Raw genomic sequence first — 22,164 nt, 5'->3', positions numbered from 1 at the left:
AGCGACGAAAAGGCGACAATAAGACGACAATAAGACGACAAAAAGACACAAAGATGTCAAATAAAGAGACAAAGATGTGAAAAGATGGTGAAAAAAGACACAAAAATGTCAAATAAAGAGACAAAGATGTCTAATAAAGGGACAAAGACGTGAAAAGATGGTGAAAAAAGACACAAAAATGTCGAAAAAAGACACAAAAATGTCAAATAAAGAGACAAAGATGTCAAATAAAGTGACAAAAATGTCAAATAAAGAGACAAAGACGTGAAAAGATGTGAAAAAAGACACAAAAATGTCAAAAAAGTGACAACAAACAAACGAACATATACATGCGTGCAACAGCTGCATTTGTTAAAATATGTTAATATGTTAAAATGAGTTTTGCATGAAGGAGGCGCTGATACGTGCATTATTAGTCATATAGCACATTTAAAGGCATTTAAAACGAGAAACGTGGTCTACCTACCAGGAGAAGAGGGTGGTGGTCTGGGCCAGTCTCCGTCCGTGGACCATGTTGGTCTCTGGACTGAGACTCCCCAACAACCCCCCTTTATCCCCCCCCTCTCCCACCTTCCCCCCAGTCCAGATGTGGCTCGTTTCGTTCACCAGCGCCCTGTCTCCTCTCCGCTGACATGCAGCCAGAGATCAGCATGTGGTCTCCCCACTTCAACGAATTCTAGATTCTGAAAAAAGATTCCCAGCAGCCCGGGTGGTTGGTCGGTTTCATTAGTCGACACTGACAACGCTTTAATATGCTAATACTTAGGCTAGGACTGATTTAAACCCGTTTGGGGGTCTTTTAATGAACCGAAACATCACAAAAAGGCGACAATAAGACGACAAAAAGGCGACAATAAGACGACAAAATGGCGACAATAAGACGACAAAAAGGCGACAATAAGACGACAAAAAGACGACAATAAGACGACAAAAAGGCAACGAAAAGGCAACGATAAGACGACAAAAAGGCAACGAAAAGGCAACGATAAGACGACAAAATGGCGACAATAAGACGACAAAAAGGCGACAATAAGACGACAAAAAGGCAACGAAAAGGCAACGATAAGACGACAAAATGGCGACAATAAGACGACAAAAAGGCAAAGAAAAGGCAACGAAAAGGCGACAGTAAGACGACAAAATGGCGACAATAAGACGACAAAATGGCGACAATAAGACGACAAAAAGGCAACGAAAAGGCGACAATAAGACGACAAAATGGCGACAATAAGACGACAAAAAGGCAACAATAAGACGACAAAATGGCGACAATAAGACGACAAAATGGCGACAATAAGACGACAAAAAGGCAACGAAAAGGCAACAAAAAGGCAACGAAAAGGCGACAATAAGACGACAAACAGGAAACGAAAAGGCGACAATAAGACGACAATAAGACGACAAACAGGAAACGAAAAGGCAACGATAAGACGACAAAAAGGCAACGAAAAGGCAACGAAAAGGCAACGAAAAGGCGACAATAAGACGACAACAGGAAACGAAAAAGGCAACGAAAAGGCGACAATAAGACGACAAACAGGCGACAATAAGACGACAAAAAGGCGACAATAAGACGACAAAATGGCAACGAAAAGGCGAAAATGAGACAACAAAATGGCGACAATAAGACGACAAAAAGGCAACGAAAAAGCAACAAAAAGGCGACAATAAGACGACAAAAAGACGACAATAAGACGACAATAAGACGACAATAAGACGACAAAAAGGCGACGAAAAGGCGACAATAAGACGACAATAAGACGACAAAAAGACAAAAAGATGTCAAATAAAGAGACAAAGATGTCTAATAAAGAGACAAAGACGTGAAAAGATGGTGAAAAAAGACACAAAAATGTCGAAAAAAGACACAAAAATGTCAAATAAAGAGACAAAGATGTCAAATAAAGTGACAAAAATGTCAAATAAAGAGACAAAGATGTCAAATAAAGTGACAAAAATGTCAAATAAAGAGACAAAGATGGTGAAAAAAGACACAAAAATGTCAAAAAAGTGACAACAAACAAACGAACATATACATGCGTGCAACAGCTGCATTTGTTATAATATGTTAATATGTTAAAATGAGTTTTGCATGAAGGAGGCGCTGATACGTGCATTATTAGTCATATAGCACATTTAAAGGCATTTAAAACGAGAAACGTGGTCTACCTACCAGGAGAAGAGGGTGGTGGTCTGGGCCAGTCTCCGTCCGTGGACCATGTTGGTCTCTGGACTGAGACTCCCCAACAACCCCCCTTTATCCCCCCCCTCTCCCACCTTCCCCCCAGTCCAGATGTGGCTCGTTTCGTTCACCAGCGCCCTGTCTCCTCTCCGCTGACATGCAGCCAGAGATCAGCATGTGGTCTCCCCACTTCAACGAATTCTAGATTCTGAAAAAAGATTCCCAGCAGCCCGGGTGGTTGGTCGGTTTCATTAGTCGACACTGACAACGCTTTAATATGCTAATACTTAGGCTAGGACTGATTTAAACCCGTTTGGGGGTCTTTTAATGAACCGAAACATCACAAAAAGGCGACAATAAGACGACAAAAAGGCGACAATAAGACGACAAAATGGCGACAATAAGACGACAAAAAGACGACAAAAAGGCAACGAAAAGGCGACAATAAGACGACAAAAAGACGACAAAAAGGCGACAATAAGACGACAAAAAGACGACAATAAGACGACAATAAGACGACAGTAAGGCGACAAAAAGGCGACGAAAAGGCGACAATAAGGCGACAATAAGGCGACAATAAGACGACAATAAGACGACAAAAAGGCGACAAAAAGACGACGAAAAGGCAACGAAAAGGCGACAATAAGACGACAATAAGACGACAAAAAGGCGACAATAAGGCGACAAAAAGGCGACAATAAGACGACAATAAGGCGACGAAAAGGCGACAATAAGACGACAATAAGACGACAATAAGACGACAATAAGACGACAAAAAGACGACAAAAAGGCGACGAAAAGGCGACGAAAAGGCGACGAAAAGGCGACGAAAAGGCGACAATAAGACGACAAAAAGACGACAATAAGACGACAATAAGGCGACAATAAGACGACAATAAGACGACAAAAAGGCGACAATAAGACGACAAAAAGACGACAATAAGACGACAATAAGGCGACGAAAAGGCGACTATAAGACGACAATAAGACGACAATAAGACGACAATAAGACGACAAAAAGGCAACGAAAAGGCGACAATAAGACGACAATAAGACGACAAAAAGGCGACGAAAAGGCGACAATAAGACGACAAAAAGACGACAATAAGACGACAATAAGACGACAATAAGACGACAAAAAGGCGACGAAAAGGCGACAATAAGACGACAATAAGACGACAAAAAGGCACAAAGATGTCAAATAAAGAGACAAAGATGTGAAAAGATGGTGAAAAAAGACACAAAAATGTCGAAAAAAGACACAAAAATGTCAAATAAAGAGACAAAGACGTCAAATAAAGTGACAAAGATGGTGAAAAAAGACACAAAAATGTCAAAAAAGTGACAACAAACAAACGAACATATACATGCGTGCAACAGCTGCATTTGTTAAAATATGTTAATATGTTAAAATGAGTTTTGCATGAAGGAGGCGCTGATACGTGCATTATTAGTCATATAGCACATTTAAAGGCATTTAAAACGAGAAACGTGGTCTACCTACCAGGAGAAGAGGGTGGTGGTCTGGGCCAGTCTCCGTCCGTGGACCATGTTGGTCTCTGGACTGAGACTCCCCAACAACCCCCTTTATCCCCCCCCTCTCCCACCTTCCCCCCAGTCCAGATGTGGCTCGTTTCGTTCACCAGCGCCCTGTCTCCTCTCCGCTGACATGCAGCCAGAGATCAGCATGTGGTCTCCCCACTTCAACGAATTCTAGATTCTGAAAAAGATTCCCAGCAGCCGGGTGGTTGGTCGGTTTCATTAGTCGACACTGACAACGCTTTAATATGCTAATACTTAGGCTAGGACTGATTTAAACCCGTTTGGGGGTCTTTTAATGAACCGAAACATCACAAAAAGGCGACAATAAGACGACAAAAAGGCGACAATAAGACGACAAAATGGCGACAATAAGACGACAAAATGGCGACAATAAGACGACAAAAAGGCGACAATAAGACGACAAAAAGGCAACGAAAAGGCGACAATAAGACGACAATAAGACGACAAAAAGACGACAATAAGACGACAAAATGGCGACAATAAGACGACAAAATGGCGACAATAAGACGACAAAAAGGCAACGAAAAGGCAACGATAAGACAACAAAATGGCGACAATAAGACGACAAAATGGCGACAATAAGACGACAAAAAGGCAACGAAAAGGCAACGAAAAGGCAACGATAAGACGACAAACAGGCGACTATAAGACGACAAAATGGCGACAATAAGACGACAAAATGGCGACAATAAGACGACAAAATGGCAACGAAAAGGCAACGATAAGACGACAAAATGGCGACAATAAGACGACAAAAAGGCAACGAAAAGGCAACGAAAAGGCAACGATAAGACGACAAACAGGCGACAATAAGACGACAAAATGGCGACAATAAGACGACAAAAAGGCAACGAAAAGGCAACGATAAGACGACAAAATGGCGACAATAAGACGACAAAAAGGCAACGAAAAGGCAACGATAAGACGACAAAATGGCGACAATAAGACGACAAAATGGCGACAATAAGACGACAAAAAGGCAACGAAAAGGCAACGATAAGACGACAAAATGGCGACAATAAGACGACAAAAAGGCAACAATAAGACGACAAAAAGGCAACGAAAAGGCAACGATAAGACGACAAAATGGCGACAATAAGACGACAAAAAGGCAACAATAAGACGACAAACAGGAAACGAAAAGGCAACGAAAAGGCGACAATAAGACGACAAACAGGCGACAATAAGACGACAAACAGGCGACAATAAGACGACAAAAAGGCGACAATAAGACGACAAACAGGCGACAATAAGACGACAAACAGGCGACAATAAGACGACAAACAGGCGACAATAAGACGACAAAAAGGCGACAATAAGACGACAAACAGGAAACGAAAAGGCAACGAAAAGGCGACAATAAGACGACAAACAGGCGACAATAAGACGACAAACAGGCAACGAAAAGGCAACGATAAGACGACAAAATGGCGACAATAAGACGACAAAATGGCGACAATAAGACGACAAACAGGAAACGAAAAGGCAACGAAAAGGCGACAATAAGACGACAAACAGGCGACAATAAGACGACAAACAGGCGACAATAAGACGACAAAAAGGCGACAATAAGACGACAAACAGGCGACAATAAGACGACAAACAGGCGACAATAAGACGACAAAAAGGCGACAATAAGACGACAAACAGGAAACGAAAAGGCAACGAAAAGGCGACAATAAGACGACAAAACAGGCGACAATAAGACGACAAACAGGCGACAATAAGACGACAAAAAGGCGACAATAAGACGACAAAAAGGCAACAATAAGACGACAAAAAGGCGACAATAAGACGACAAAAAGGCAACGAAAAGGCAACGAAAAGGCAACGAAAAGGCAACGAAAAGGCGACAATAAGACGACAAACAGGCGACAATAAGACGACAAAAAGGCAACGAAAAGGCAACGAAAAGGCAACAATAAGACGACAATAAGACGACAAAAAGGCAACGATAAGGCAACGAAAAGGCAACGAAAAGGCAACGAAAAGGCCACAATAAGACGACAAACAGGAAACGAAAAGGCAACGAAAAGGCCACAATAAGACGACAAAATGGCGACAAAAAGGCGACAAAAAGGCGACAAAAAGGCAACGATAAGGCAACAAAAAGGCGACAATAAGACGACAAAAAGGCAACAAAAAGGCGACAATAAGACGACAAAAAGGTGAACGATAAGGCAACAAAAAGGCTACGAAAAGGCAACAAAAAGGCAACAATAAGGCAACAAAAAGGCAACAATAAGGCAACAATAAGGCAACAATAAGACGACAATAAGACGACAAAAAGGCGACAATAAGACGACAAAAAGGCAACGAAAAGGCAACAAAAAGGCGACAAAAAGGCGACAATAAGACGACAAAAAGGCGACAAAAAGGCGACAATAAGATGACAAAAAGGCGACAATAAGACGACAAAAAGGCAACGAAAAGGCAACAAAAAGGCGACAAAAAGGCGACAATAAGACGACAAAAAGGCGACAAAAAGGCGACAATAAGATGACAAAAAGGCGACAAAAAGGCGACAATAAGACGACAAAAAGGCGACAATAAGACGACAATAAGACGACAAAAAGGCGACGAAAAGGCGACGAAAAGGGTCAAAACATCAATAAATGTGTTTTTATTATTCTAATACTTTTTGAAACCCGTTGGGGGTCTTCTAATGAGCCAAAAGGCCACATCACGTGTTTTTATCATGCTAATACGTGGCCTAAGTGATAACTCATTTACGCCACAGCCTGTTAATATTAATTAATTAAAATACAGTCTATGATTTGAACCAGGGTTTGGGGGTCTTTCAGCGAGCCGAACGTAGGCTACGTCGTCACAACAACTACATTTCCCATAATGCCGAGGGTGTCGCTGGAAGGGACGACTAAAGTCTATCCCCTTGATATAAAATATAATATAAAATATATAACAGTTGTAGATACATAGATACACATAGAGATGTCTATCTAGGTGCATATATACAATTTAAAAAATGCAACAAACTATAATCTACTGACAGGTATTAAGCGTTTTACTTCAATATGGACATATTTGAACATAGGCTATAGTCTTACAATCGTGTTTCCATGTGTACAAATCGCGTATGTGAGCTCAATAATTGGGTTATTTATTAGACAACAACAATAGCGACTGCTAATAAATCAATAATCGTTGTTACTCGGTATTGGGACCGGCGGTGGCGGCACGTTTAACACAGTGTAAGGTCATGGTTGGCCACCTGATTTTTCACTACTCTTCTTTAACTGACTATGGCGAAAACAAGCCAGCTAGGAAGCCAGCTAGGAAGGTAGTTAGGAAGCTAGCTAGGAAGCTAGCTAGGAAGCCAGCTAGGAAGCCAGCTAGGAAGCCAGCTAGGACCTCCAACTCCACGCCTACACCTCCACTCGGGATGGACGAGCACACTTTAAAACTCCTGGTGAAACTCACCCTGGAGGGCCAGCTGAGCTCTCTGGAGACCCGGATCCCATTAGGGGACCCGGAGGCGGTCCAGGCCGTCCGCAGCAAGCACTTCGGCCGGTCGGGGGACACCCTGCTGCACTACGCCGCCCGAAGGGGACACCTGGACCTCGTGGGGTATCTAGTAACGCAGGTGGGCATGGACGTGGAGGTGTGCAACCACGACTACAAGACGCCGCTGCACGAAGCCGCGTCCATGAGCCACGAGGCTTGTGTGAGCTACCTGCTCCGGCAAGGAGCCCAGGTGGACTGTTTGAAGAAAGCGGACTGGTAAGGACCCCCAGTCCCCCCTAGTCCCCCCCCCCAGTCTCGCTCCCCAATCCACCCTCCCCATGTTATCCTTTCCAAAAGTACTATATATAAAGGTACTATCGACCGACGCTCCCAGCTCCCTTCGATAGCTCAGTTGGTAGAGCGGAGGACTGTAGTGGCGTAACGCGGGGATCCTTAGGTCGCTGGTTCGAATCCGGCTCGAAGGAGCACTCTTTTTTGATGTTGTTTTTTTATGAATATGGCGGTTAGAAAACAGCTATTTTGCGAAACTCTTGTTAACCCTTGTGTTGTCTTCCCGTTAACCATCAACTTGTCCTTCCAGGTAAAATTAAAAATGAATATTTTTTGTGCTTTTTCCATGTTTTTGTCACTTTTTTCCATGTTTTTGTCACTTTTTCCATGTTTTTGTCATTTTTTTTCCATGTTTTTGTCATTTTTTTTCCATGTTTTTGTCATTTTTTCCCATGTTTTTGTCATTTTTTTTCCATGTTTTTGTCACTTTTTTCCATGTTTTTGTCATTTTTTTCCATGTTTTTGTCACTTTTTTTCCATGTTTTTGTCAATTTTTTTCCATGTTTTTGTCACTTTTTTTCCATGTTTTTGTCATTTTTTTTCCATGTTTTTGTCATTTTTTTCCCATGTTTTTGTCACTTTTTTCCCGATGTTTTTGTCACTTTTTTTCCATGTTTTTGTCACTTTTTCCATGTTTTTGTCAATTTTTTTCCATGTTTTTGTCACTTTTTTTCCATGTTTTTGTCACTTTTTCCCTGATTTTTGGCACTTTTTTTCATGTTTTTGTCGCTTTTTTTCCATGTTTTTGTCACTTTTTCCATGTTTTTGTCACTTTTTTCCCATGTTTTTGTCACTTTTTCCATGTTTTTGTCGCTTCTTTTCCATGTTTTTGTCACTTTTTTCCCGATGTTTTTGTCACTTTTTTCCATGTTTTTGTCACTTTTTTTCCATGTTTTTGTCATTTTTTTCCCATGTTTTTGTCATTTCTTTTCCATGTTTTTGTCATTTTTTTCCATGTTTTTGTCATTTCTTTTCCATGTTTTTGTCATTTTTTTCCATGTTTTTGTCTTTTTTTTTCATGTTTTTGTCACTTTTTTCCATGTTTTTGTCTCTTCTTTTCCATGTTTTTGTCATTTTTTTCCATGTTTTTGTCATTTTTTTTCATGTTTTTGTCATTTTTTTCCATGTTTTTGTCATTTTTTTTCATGTTTTTGTCACTTTTTTCCCATGTTTTTGTCATTTTTTTTCCATGTTTTTGTCATTTTTTCCCATGTTTTTGTCACTTTTTTCCCATGTTTTTGTCACTTTTTTCCCATGTTTTTGTCATATATGTTTTTTGTCTACATTTCATGTAGATGTCAAAGTTTAGTCCAGATACTGGTCTGAAACCGTTAAAAATTGCTTTAAGATTAAATAGAACACCCCAAATTTCAATTAAAGTAATAATTAATTTGACCTGAAGAATGTTGTATGGAATCATCCGTGTTATTTTTGGGCAATTTGGTTGAAAGAAATCGACATTTCTGATACAAAACGGGTCAATTTGACCCGAGGATAACACAAGGGTTAAAAAATATATAAATATATTAATGTATATATATAAAGAGACAAAGAAAAGCAGCAGCAGCCGGTTCATTAATTTTACCCAGTGTAGATATTGGGTGACTGGTGGCTGACAATGACTCAACAAAATATAGTTAATAAATGTAGAAAATTAAACGAAAAGTTTTAATATCAGGCACATATACCTTTGTTGATGTTTTTCCCCCATTTTTTTTTGATTGGCTATGTTATAATAATATTTCTTGTGTTGTAAAAAAGTGAGAAAGAAGAGTTTGATCTTCACGCATAATGGACACAAACTGGGTCTAATCACTTATTATTAGAGCTTGTGCACTATTTAATTAAATCAGAATTATAAAACTGTGAAAGTATGGATTTTAAAATGCTATATATGCATGTCTTTACACATTTGATGATCATTTCTTCTATTTGCACACATTGCTCCCCTGATAGGATGTTTTAATTATTTATTAGCACCGTTTATTAGCATGTAACCCTGTAATGGGACTGTCTGTGTCGTAGACTTGACGTGGTCCGATTGGGTTGTCCCCCCCGTGTCCCCCCCCTGTTCCCTGTCAGGACCCCCCTGATGATGGCCTGCACCCGCAGAAACCTGGGCGTGGTCCAGGAGCTGCTGGACCACGGCGCCGACCCGGCACTGAGGAACAAAGACGGCTGGAACTCCTTCCACGTCGCCTGCAGGGAGGGCGACCCCCAGGTGGTACGGCACGTGCTCCTCGTGGCGCCGGACGTCTGGAAGACGGAGAGCAAGACGCGGAGGACGCCGCTGCACACTGCAGGTGAGACGTCCTCAGATCACACTACACACTGCAGGTGACGCGTCCTCAGATCACACTACACACTGCAGGTGAGACGTCCTCAGATCACACTACACACTGCAGGTGACGCGTCCTCAGATCACACTACACACTGCAGGTGAGGCGTCCTCAGATCACACTACACACTGCAGGGGAGACGTCCTCAGATCACACTACACACTGCAGGTGAGGCGTCCTCAGATCACACTACACACTGCAGGTGACGCGTCCTCAGATCACACTACACACTGCAGGTGAGACGTCCTCAGATCACACTACACACTGCAGGTGACGCGTCCTCAGATCACACTACACACTGCAGGTGAGACGTCCTCAGATCACACTACACACTGCAGGTGAGACGTCCTCAGATCACACTACACACTGCAGGTGACGCGTCCTCAGATCACACTACACACTGCAGGTGACGCGTCCTCAGATCACACTACACACTGCAGGTGACGTTTCCTCAGATCACACTACACACTGCAGGTGAGGCGTCCTCAGATCACACTACACACCGCAGGTGACGTTTCCTCAGATCACACTACACACTGCAGGTGAGACGTCCTCAGATCACACTACACACTGCAGGTGAGGCGTCCTCAGATCACACTACACACTGCAGGTGACGCGTCCTCAGATCACACTACACACTGCAGGTGAGACGTCCTCAGATCACACTACACACTGCAGGTGAGACGTCCTCAGATCACACTACACACTGCAGGTGAGACGTCCTCAGATCACACTACACACTGCAGGTGACGCGTCCTCAGATCACACTACACACTGCAGGTGACGCGTCCTCAGATCACACTACACACTGCAGGTGACGCGTCCTCAGATCACACTACACACCGCAGGTGAGACGTCCTCAGATCACGCTACACACTGCAGGTGACGCGTCCTCAGATCACACTACACACTGCAGGTGAGACGTCCTCAGATCACACTACACACTGCAGGTGAGACGTCCTCAGATCACACTACACACCGCAGGTGACGTTTCCTCAGATCACACTACACACTGCAGGTGAGGCGTCCTCAGATCACACTACACACCGCAGGTGACGTTTCCTCAGATCACACTACACACTGCAGGTGAGACGTCCTCAGATCACACTACACACTGCAGGTGAGGCGTCCTCAGATCACACTACACACTGCAGGTGACGCGTCCTCAGATCACACTACACACTGCAGGTGAGACGTCCTCAGATCACACTACACACTGCAGGTGAGGCGTCCTCAGATCACACTACACACTGCAGGTGAGGCGTCCTCAGATCACACTACACACTGCAGGTGAGACGTCCTCAGATCACACTACACACCGCAGGTGACGTTTCCTCAGATCACACTACACACTGCAGGTGAGACGTCCTCAGATCACACTACACACTGCAGGTGAGACGTCCTCAGATCACACTACACACTGCAGGTGAGGCGTCCTCAGATCACACTACACACTGCAGGTGAGACGTCCTCAGATCACGCTGCACACTGCAGGTGACGCGTCCTCAGATCACACTACACACTGCAGGTGAGGCGTCCTCAGATCACACTACACACTGCAGGTGAGACGTCCTCAGATCACACTACACACTGCAGGTGAGACGTCCTCAGATCACGCTGCACACTGCAGGTGAGGCGTCCTCAGATCACACTACACACTGCAGGTGAGACGTCCTCAGATCACACTACACACTGCAGGTGACGCGTCCTCAGATCACGCTACACACCGCAGGTGACGCGTCCTCAGATCACACTACACACTGCAGGTGAGGCGTCCTCAGGACACCTGTCCCAGCAAGTGGCTGTTACCGGGAGTTCAGTGTACTTGTGGGGTCCCGACAGCTTTGTGGGGCCAAAATGCGGGACCCCCACTACTTTTAAAGAGTTGTTTGACTTGGTTTTAGGATCAGGGTTAGAGTTAGGTTCTGGTTAGGGTGGGGGTGAGGGTTAAGGGTCGGCATTTAGTTGTGATGTTAAGGTGAGGGTAAGGGTTAAGGTTAGGGTAAGGGTCAAGGTTAGGGTAGAGGGTTAGGGGTGTTAGGGTTAAGGGGTTAGGGGGTTAGAGAGTTAGGGTTAGGGGGTTAGGGTTAGGGGGTTAGGGTTAGGGGGTTAGGGTTAGGGGTTAGGGTTAGGGGGTTAGGGTTAAGGGGTTAAGGGGTTAGGGTTAGGGGGTTAGAGGGTTAGGGGGTTAGGGTTAGGGGGTTAGAGGGTTAGAGTTAGGGGGTTAGAGGGTTAGGGGGTTAGGGTTAGGGGCTGGGGAATGCATTAAGTCAATGACGGGTCCCCACAAAGATAGTGAGACGTGTGTGTGTGTGTGTGGCGCTTAAAAAAGCTAAATGTGTTTCTTTCCTATTATTTAAAGGACCGTTTGCGTTTATTGACCAGATAACAACTACTACTCTCTCTGTTCTTCCTCCAGCGATGCACGGCTGTGAGGAGGTGGTTCGGGTCTTGCTGGAGAGGTAGGTTGGAATTTGGGGTGACACACGCCCATTTCCTCAGGACTTCCGGATGAAATAACAAGTCTTTAAAATATTAAATCCACCGGGTTTGGCTAAATAAACCTGGGCGGGGACAAGTACGCAAATACAATGCACGTGACAATCAAACAAGTACAAGTACACAGCCCTTTTACTTTAGATTTTGGAGCTTTTAGCCACATTTAAAAATGTAAAATGTACACGTGAAACTTTGTCCAAATGAAAAGGCCAAGGAAGTACACCTTGCTGTACTACACTCTTTTGTCAAAGTACTTTTTTCCAAGAGGTTTCTCCCTAAAAGGGAGTTGTTCCTCAGCACTGTTGCACTTGCTCTTGGGGGAATCACTGGAATTGTTGGGACTTTATAAATTATAGAGTGTGGTCTAGACCCGCTCTATTTGTGATGTGCCTCCAGATAAAGGTTGCTCTGATTTGACACTATATATATATATATAAATTAAATTCAATAGAAACTGAATATACAGTGAACGATTCTGATGGTTACACGTCTGTTTGTAGACTGCTCTTGCGTTTTAGAAACCCTTATGACCCCGTTTGGGTTTGGAATCTGCAGGGTTGTGTTCAAGTCTCCGGCTAAATGTATCAAATTGTAGTCCTCTGCGCCGCTAGTTAGCTTAGCATAGGAATCCTATGTCGCGTGATATCTTAAAAACCAAAACATAGCAATGTAAATGTCGCCTTAATTTGATATATTTGGGATGAACATGGCTCCATACGTTTAAGGTTCAGGGCGACGATTAGCTGCTAACGGATGAACTCGTCCGTTGACTCCCACCTTCGCCGCTCCTCTTCCAGATGTGGCTACCCCCCCGACGGCGCCGACAGCTGTGGAGTCACCGCTTTCATGGACGCCGTCAGGAACGGACACGTCGCCGTGGCCGGGCTGCTCCTGGAGAAACATCAGGCGTCTCCGACGGCTGTGGACGTCCTCGGGGCTCAGGCGCTGCACCAGGTGGCCGTCACCGGCCAGGAGGGGGCGCTGCGGTACCTGGTTCGGGACCTGAACGTAGACGTCAATCAGAGAGCAACGGGCGTCCAGCTCACGGCCCTGCATTACGCCGCAAAGGTGAGATCGGTGCCACGGAGGGAAGCCACACACTGTTCATCTGCACACACCGCCCACACTATGATGACACAGAGCTGGATTTAAAATTGGCCAAATGTCTCTTTAACTTGATCTCTTTAAGACATAGTCATAGGGGTCGTTTGTACAGGAAAGACACAGAAGGGGCAGTAGTAAGATGACAGTATGGAAACATATTTACAACTGTTCATCTGCACACATTGCCCACAGTATGATGACACAGAGCTGGATTTAAAATCGGCAAAATGTCTCTTTAACTTGATCTCTTTCAGGCATAATCACAGGGGTCGTTTGTACAGGGAAGACAATAGTAAGATGACAATATGGAAATATATTTACAACTGTTCATCTGCACACACCGCCCACACTATGATGACACAGAGCTGGATTTAAAATTGGCCAAATGTCTCTTTAACTTGATCTCTTTAAGACATAGTCATAGGGGTCGTTTGTACAGGAAAGACACAGAAGGGGCAGTAGTAAGATGACAGTATGGAAACATATTTACAACTGTTTATCTGCACACATTGCCCACAGTATGATGACACAGAGCTGGATTTAAAATCGGCAAAATGTCTCTTTAACTTGATCTCTTTCAGGCATAATCACAGGGGTCGTTTGTACAGGGAAGACAATAGTAAGATGACAATATGGAAATATATTTACAACTGTTCATCTGCACACACCGCCCACACTATGATGACACAGAGCTGGATTTAAAATTGGCCAAATGTCTCTTTAACTTGATCTCTTTAAGACATAGTCATAGGGGTCGTTTGTACAGGAAAGACACAGAAGGGGCAGTAGTAAGATGACAGTATGGAAACATATTTACAACTGTTTATCTGCACACATTGCCCACAGTATGATGACACAGAGCTGGATTTAAAACTGGCAAAATGTCTCTTTAACTTGATCTCTTTCAGGCATAATCACAGGTGTCGTTGTACAGGGAAGACAATAGTAAGATGACAATATGGAAATATATTTACAACTGTTCATCTGCACACACCGCCCACACTATGATGACACAGAGCTGGATTTAAAATGGGCAAAATTTCTCTTAACTTTATCTCTTAAGACATAGTCATAGGGGTTGTTTGTACAGGAAAGACACAGAAGGGGCAGTAGTAAGATGACAGTATGGAAACATATTTACAACTGTTCATCTGCACACATTGCCCACAGTATGATGACACAGAGCTGGATTTAAAATCAGCAAAATGTCTCTTTAACTTGATCTCTTTCAGGCATAATCACAGGGGTCGTTTGTACAGGGAAGACAATAGTAAGATGACAATATGGAAATATATTTACAACTGTTCATCTGCACACACCGCCCACACTATGATGACACAGAGCTGGATTTAAAATTGGCCAAATGTCTCTTTAACTTGATCTCTTTAAGACATAGTCATAGGGGTCGTTTGTACAGGAAAGACACAGAAGGGGCAGTAGTAAGATGACAGTATGGAAACATATTTACAACTGTTTATCTGCACACATTGCCCACAGTATGATGACACAGAGCTGGATTTAAAACTGGCAAAATGTCTCTTTAACTTGATCTCTTTCAGGCATAATCACAGGTGTCGTTTGTACAGGGAAGACAATAGTAAGATGACAATATGGAAATATATTTACAACTGTTCATCTGCACACACCGCCCACACTATGATGACACAGAGCTGGATTTAAAATGGGCAAAATTTCTCTTTAACTTTATCTCTTTAAGACATAGTCATAGGGGTTGTTTGTACAGGAAAGACACAGAAGGGGCAGTAGTAAGATGACAGTATGGAAACATATTTACAACTGTTCATCTGCACACATTGCCCACAGTATGATGACACAGAGCTGGATTTAAAATCGGCAAAATGTCTCTTTAACTTGATCTCTTTCAGGCATAATCACAGGGGTCGTTTGTACAGGGAAGACAATAGTAAGATGACAATATGGAAATATATTTACAACTGTTCATCTGCACACACCGCCCACACTATGATGACACAGAGCTGGATTTAAAATTGGCCAAATGTCTCTTTAACTTGATCTCTTTAAGACATAGTCACAGGTGTCGTTTGTACAGGGAAGACACAGTAGTAAGATGACAGTATGGAAACATGTTTACAACTGTTCATCCGCACACACCGCCCACACTATGATGACACAGAGCTGGATTTAAAACTGGCAAAATGTCTCTTTAACTTTATCTCTTTAAGACATAGTCACAGGTGTTGTTTGTACAGGGAAGACACAGAAGGGGCAGTAGTAAGGCTGCAGTATGGAAGTATACACAACTGTTCATCTGCACACATTGCCCACACAATGATGACACAGAGCTGGATTTAAAATCGGCAAAATGTATCTTTAACTTGATCTCTTTCAGGCATAATCACAGGGGTCGTTTGTACAGGGAAGACAATAGTAAGATGACAATATGGAAATATATTTACAACTGTTCATCTGCACACACCGCCCACACTATGATGACACAGAGCTGGATTTAAAATTGGCCAAATGTCTCTTTAACTTGATCTCTTTAAGACATAGTCATAGGGGTTGTTTGTACAGGAAAGACACAGAAGGGGCAGTAGTAAGATGACAGTATGGAAACATATTTACAACTGTTTATCTGCACACATTGCCCACAGTATGATGACACAGAGCTGGATTTAAAACTGGCAAAATGTCTCTTTAACTTGATCTCTTTCAGGCATAATCACAGGGGTCGTTTGTACAGGGAAGACAATAGTAAGATGACAATATGGAAATATATTTACAACTGTTCATCTGCACACACCGCCCACACTATGATGACACAGAGCTGGATTTAAAATTGGCCAAATGTCTCTTTAACTTGATCTCTTTAAGACATAGTCATAGGGGTCGTTTGTACAGGGAAGACACAGAAGGGGCAGTAGTAAGATGACAGTATGGAAACATATTTACAACTGTTCATCTGCACACATTGCCCACAGTATGATGACACAGAGCTGGATTTAAAATCGGCAAAATGTCTCTTTAACTTGATCTCTTTCAGGCATAATCACAGGGGTCGTTTGTACAGGGAAGACAATAGTAAGATGACAATATGGAAATATATTTACAACTGTTCATCTGCACACACCGCCCACACTATGATGACACAGAGCTGGATTTAAATTGGCCAAATGTCTCTTTAACTTGATCTCTTTAAGACATAGTCATAGGGGTCGTTTGTACAGGAAAGACACAGAAGGGGCAGTAGTAAGATGACAGTATGGAAACATATTTACAACTGTTTATCTGCACACATTGCCCACAGTATGATGACACAGAGCTGGATTTAAAACTGGCAAATGTCTCTTTAACTTGATCTCTTTCAGGCATAATCACAGGTGTCGTTTGTACAGGGAAGACAATAGTAAGATGACAATATGGAAATATATTTACAACTGTTCATCTGCACACACCGCCCACACTATGATGACACAGAGCTGGATTTAAAATGGGCAAAATTTCTCTTTAACTTTATCTCTTTAAGACATAGTCATAGGGGTTGTTTGTACAGGAAAGACACAGAAGGGGCAGTAGTAAGATGACAGTATGGAAACATATTTACAACTGTTCATCTGCACACATTGCCCACAGTATGATGACACAGAGCTGGATTTAAAATCGGCAAAATGTCTCTTTAACTTGATCTCTTTCAGGCATAATCACAGGGGTCGTTTGTACAGGGAAGACAATAGTAAGATGACAATATGGAAATATATTTACAACTGTTCATCTGCACACACCGCCCACACTATGATGACACAGAGCTGGATTTAAAATTGGCCAAATGTCTCTTTAACTTGATCTCTTTAAGACATAGTCACAGGTGTCGTTTGTACAGGGAAGACACAGTAGTAAGATGACAGTATGGAAACATGTTTACAACTGTTCATCCGCACACACCGCCCACACTATGATGACACAGAGCTGGATTTAAAATGGGCAAAATGTCTCTTTAACTTTATCTCTTTAAGACATAGTCACAGGTGTTGTTTGTACAGGGAAGACACAGAAGGGGCAGTAGTAAGGCTGCAGTATGGAAGTATACACAACTGTTCATCTGCACACATTGCCCACACAATGATGACACAGAGCTGGATTTAAAATCGGCAAAATGTATCTTTAACTTGATCTCTTTCAGGCATAATCACAGGGGTCGTTTGTACAGGGAAGACAATAGTAAGATGACAATATGGAAATATATTTACAACTGTTCATCTGCACACACCGCCCACACTATGATGACACAGAGCTGGATTTAAAATTGGCCAAATGTCTCTTTAACTTGATCTCTTTAAGACATAGTCATAGGGGTTGTTTGTACAGGAAAGACACAGAAGGGGCAGTAGTAAGATGACAGTATGGAAACATATTTACAACTGTTCATCTGCACACATTGCCCACAGTATGATGACACAGAGCTGGATTTAAAATCGGCAAAATGTCTCTTTAACTTGATCTCTTTCAGGCATAATCACAGGGGTCGTTTGTACAGGGAAGACAATAGTAAGATGACAATATGGAAATATATTTACAACTGTTCATCTGCACACACCGCCCACACTATGATGACACAGAGCTGGATTTAAAATTGGCCAAATGTCTCTTTAACTTGATCTCTTTAAGACATAGTCATAGGGGTTGTTTGTACAGGAAAGACACAGATGGGCAGTAGTAAGATGACAGTATGGAAACATATTTACAACTGTTCATCTGCACACATTGCCCACAGTATGATGACACAGAGCTGGATTTAAAATCGGCAAAATGTCTCTTTAACTTGATCTCTTTCAGGCATAATCACAGGGGTCGTTTGTACAGGGAAGACAATAGTAAGATGACAATATGGAAATATATTTACAACTGTTCATCTGCACACACCGCCCACACTATGATGACACAGAGCTGGATTTAAAATGGGCAAAATGTCTCTTTAACTTTATCTCTTTAAGACATAGTCATAGGGGTTGTTTGTACAGGAAAGACACAGAAGGGGCAGTAGTAAGATGACAGTATGGAAACATATTTACAACTGTTCATCTGCACACATTGCCCACAGTATGATGACACAGAGCTGGATTTAAAATTGGCCAAATGTCTCTTTAACTTTATCTCTTTAAGACATAGTCACAGGTGTTGTTTGTACAGGGAAGACACAGTAGTAAGATGACAGTATGGAAACATGTTTACAACTGTTCATCCGCACACACCGCCCACACTATGATGACACAGAGCTGGATTTAAAACTGGCAAAATGTCTCTTTAACTTGATCTCTTTAAGACATAGTCATAGGGGTCGTTTGTACAGGGAAGACACTAGTAAGATGACAGTATAGAAACATATTTACAACTGTTCATCCGCACACTATGATGACACAGAGCTGGATTTAAAATCGGCAAAATGTCTCTTTAACTTGATCTCTTTAAGACATAGTCACAGGTGTTGTTTGTACAGGGAAGACACAGAAGGGGCAGTAGTAAGGCTGCAGTATGGAAGTATACACAACTGTTCATCTGCACACATTGCCCACACAGTGATGACACAGAGCTGGATTTAAAACTGGCAAAATGTCTCTTTAACTTTATCTCTTAAGACACAGTCATAGGGGTCGTTTGTACAGGGAAGACACAGAAGGGCAGTAGTAAGGTGGCAGTATGGAAGTATATACAACTGTTCATCTGCACACATTGCCCACACAATGATGACACAGAGCTGGATTTAAAACTGGCAAAATGTCTCTTTAACTTTATCTCTTTAAGACACAGTCATAGGGGTCGTTTGTACAGGGAAGACACAGAAGGGGCAGTAGTAAGGTGGCAGTATGGAAGTATATACAACTGTTCATCTGCACACATTGCCCACACAATGATGACACAGAGCTGGATTTAAAACTGGCAAAATGTCTCTTTAACTTTATCTCTTTAAGACACAGTCATAGGGGTCGTTTGTACAGGGAAGACACAGAAGGGGCAGTAGTAAGGTGGCAGTATGGAAGTATATACAACTGTTCATCTGCACACATTGCCCACACAATGATGACACAGAGCTGGATTTAAAACTGGCAAAATGTCTCTTTAACTTTATCTCTTTAAGACACAGTCATAGGGGTCGTTTGTACAGGGAAGACACAGAAGGGGCAGTAGTAAGGTGGCAGTATGGAAGTATATACAACTGTTCATCTGCACACATTGCCCACACAATGATGACACAGAGCTGGATTTAAAACTGGCAAAATGTCTCTTTAACTTTATCTCTTTAAGACACAGTCATAGGGGTCGTTTGTACAGGGAAGACACAGAAGGGGCAGTAGTAAGGTGGCAGTATGGAAGTATATACAACTGTTCATCTGCACACATTGCCCACACAATGATGACACAGAGCTGGATTTAAAACTGGCAAAATGTCTCTTTAACTTTATCTCTTTAAGACACAGTCATAGGGGTCGTTTGTACAGGGAAGACACAGAAGGGGCAGTAGTAAGGTGGCAGTATGGAAGTATATACAACTGTTCATCTGCACACATTGCCCACACAATGATGACACAGAGCTGGATTTAAAACTGGCAAAATGTCTCTTTAACTTTATCTCTTTAAGACACAGTCATAGGGGTCGTTTGTACAGGGAAGACACAGAAGGGGCAGTAGTAAGGTGGCAGTATGGAAGTATATACAACTGTTCATCTGCACACATTGCCCACACAATGATGACACAGAGCTGGATTTAAAACTGGCAAAATGTCTCTTTAACTTGATCTCTTTAAGACATAGTCACAGGTGTTGTTTGTACAGGGAAGACACAGAAGGGGCAGTAGTAAGGTGGCAGTATGGAAGTATATACAACTGTTCATCTGCACACATTGCCCACACAATGATGACACAGAGCTGGATTTAAAACTGGCAAAATGTCTCTTTAACTTTATCTCTTTAAGACACAGTCATAGGGGTCGTTTGTACAGGGAAGACACAGAAGGGGCAGTAGTAAGGTGGCAGTATGGAAGTATATACAACTGTTCATCTGCACACATTGCCCACACAATGATGACACAGAGCTGGATTTAAAACTGGCAAAATGTCTCTTTAACTTGATCTCTTTCTGGCATAGTCATAGGGGTTTTACAGGGAAGACAGTAGTAAGGTGACATATTTACAAAGCTACTAACACACCTTGCAATTGACAGTGTGCAAACAAACTCTCCTTCCTCATTTCCGTCTGGGCTTTTTTTTTTTTTTTTTTTTTAGGAGGGCCACACGTCCACGATCAAAACCCTGCTGGAGCTGGGGGCGGAGCTTCATGCTCGGGACAAAAAGGGAAGAACAGGTAAGCCCTTTATCCCTTTATCACGCTCCGGGCTTCCACTTCAGCTGCAGGGGTGAACGTGTGAAATATTGTTTTTAACACACCTAAAGCCCTTGAAAAATCTGAAGCCCTGTATCTCTCTATAACATTAATATTCATGACCCTATTACAGATGGAGCTCTGTTTTAAATCCAAACTCTGCAAGTTATTTACTTAGAAAAACATTTAATTAGTGTTGTCAAACGATTCAAATATTAAGCACTTTAACGACATAGTTAACTCGCAATTAATCTCAATTAATGTCACATTTTCCTCTATTCTAAATGTCCCCTGATTTCTTTTTGTCCCATTACTTTTTCTCATTTTAATGCTCTTATCAACAAGAAAAAGGTGGATCAGCTCGCTTTGTGCAAATGTTTTTTTTATTGAAAACAACACTGGCTTATAGCCTACTGCAGCGATGTCATTTTTTGTCTAAAACGTGCAAACATATTAGCACTTGTGCTGGGCAATATATTGATATTATATCAATTTATGAGGCTGAATATCGTCTTAAAGTTTGGATATTGTTATATAACAATATAACACAAGTGTTGTTTTTTCCTATTTTTCAGATTCAGAATCAGAAAGTGTTTTATTGCCACAACAAGTTACACCGATGTGAAAGATGCACACATACGCAAGCATATTTAACGTGAATATGAAATACACAATCGATGCAGAAAAACAAATATGTGATAAAAAATGACTGTTGCATAAGTAAAAAGGACGTCTGAGTGGGTTGAGTGCAGTTTTAAAGGCTGCATTACGGTAAAGTGATGTCATTTTCTGAACTCACTCTCTAGTTTTTCCCTTTTGGATGTTCTCCATATTGCCCAGAAGCCCTACTTACCCCCTCTCTTATGTTCTTTCGTATAGTTCTTGCTCTACTTACCCCCTCTCTTATGTTCTTTCGTATAGTTCTTGCTCTACTTACCCCCTCTCTTATGTTCTTTCGTATAGTTCTTGCTCTACTTACCCCCTCTCTTATGTTCTTTCGTATAGTTCTTGCTCTACTTACCCCCTCTCTTATGTTCTTTCGTATAGTTCTTGTTCTACTTACCCCCTCTCTTATGTTCTTTCGTATAGTTCTTGCTCTACTTACCCCCTCTCTTATGTTCTTTCGTATAGTTCTTGCTCTACTTACCCCCTCTCTTATGTTCTTTCGTATAGTTCTTGCTCTACTTACCCCCTCTCTTATGTTCTTTCGTATAGTTCTTGCTCTACTTACCCCCTCTCTTATGTTCTTTCGTATAGTTCTTGCTCTACTTACCCCCTCTCTTATGTTCTTTCGTATAGTTCTT

The 22,164-nt window shown here is 42.2% G+C and overlaps 1 protein-coding gene and 1 non-coding gene across 2 annotated transcripts; both read left to right on the top strand.

The window, feature by feature from the left end:
* Nucleotides 1-7,008: 7,008 nt before the first annotated feature.
* ankrd16 (ankyrin repeat domain 16) lies at nucleotides 7,009-20,842 on the top strand (the record flags this gene model as incomplete). The annotated part of the gene is made up of 5 exons (XM_032508766.1): nucleotides 7,009-7,486; nucleotides 9,644-9,864; nucleotides 12,320-12,362; nucleotides 13,197-13,467; nucleotides 20,764-20,842. Coding segments are annotated over exons 1-5 (952 nt in total), but the record flags the coding sequence as incomplete, so codon positions are not given.
* trnay-gua (transfer RNA tyrosine (anticodon GUA)) lies at nucleotides 7,608-7,695 on the top strand. The gene is given in 2 exon segments: nucleotides 7,608-7,644; nucleotides 7,660-7,695. It is a non-coding gene; the product is annotated as a tRNA-Tyr (tRNA).
* Nucleotides 20,843-22,164: the final 1,322 nt, after the last annotated feature.

Source organism: Etheostoma spectabile, unplaced genomic scaffold, assembly GCF_008692095.1.
Source record: "Etheostoma spectabile isolate EspeVRDwgs_2016 unplaced genomic scaffold, UIUC_Espe_1.0 scaffold00009176, whole genome shotgun sequence".
NCBI classification, from domain to species: domain Eukaryota; kingdom Metazoa; phylum Chordata; class Actinopteri; order Perciformes; family Percidae; genus Etheostoma; species Etheostoma spectabile.
Note: the sequence above shows the minus strand (reverse complement) of the source record. Positions and strands in the feature narration are given on the sequence as shown.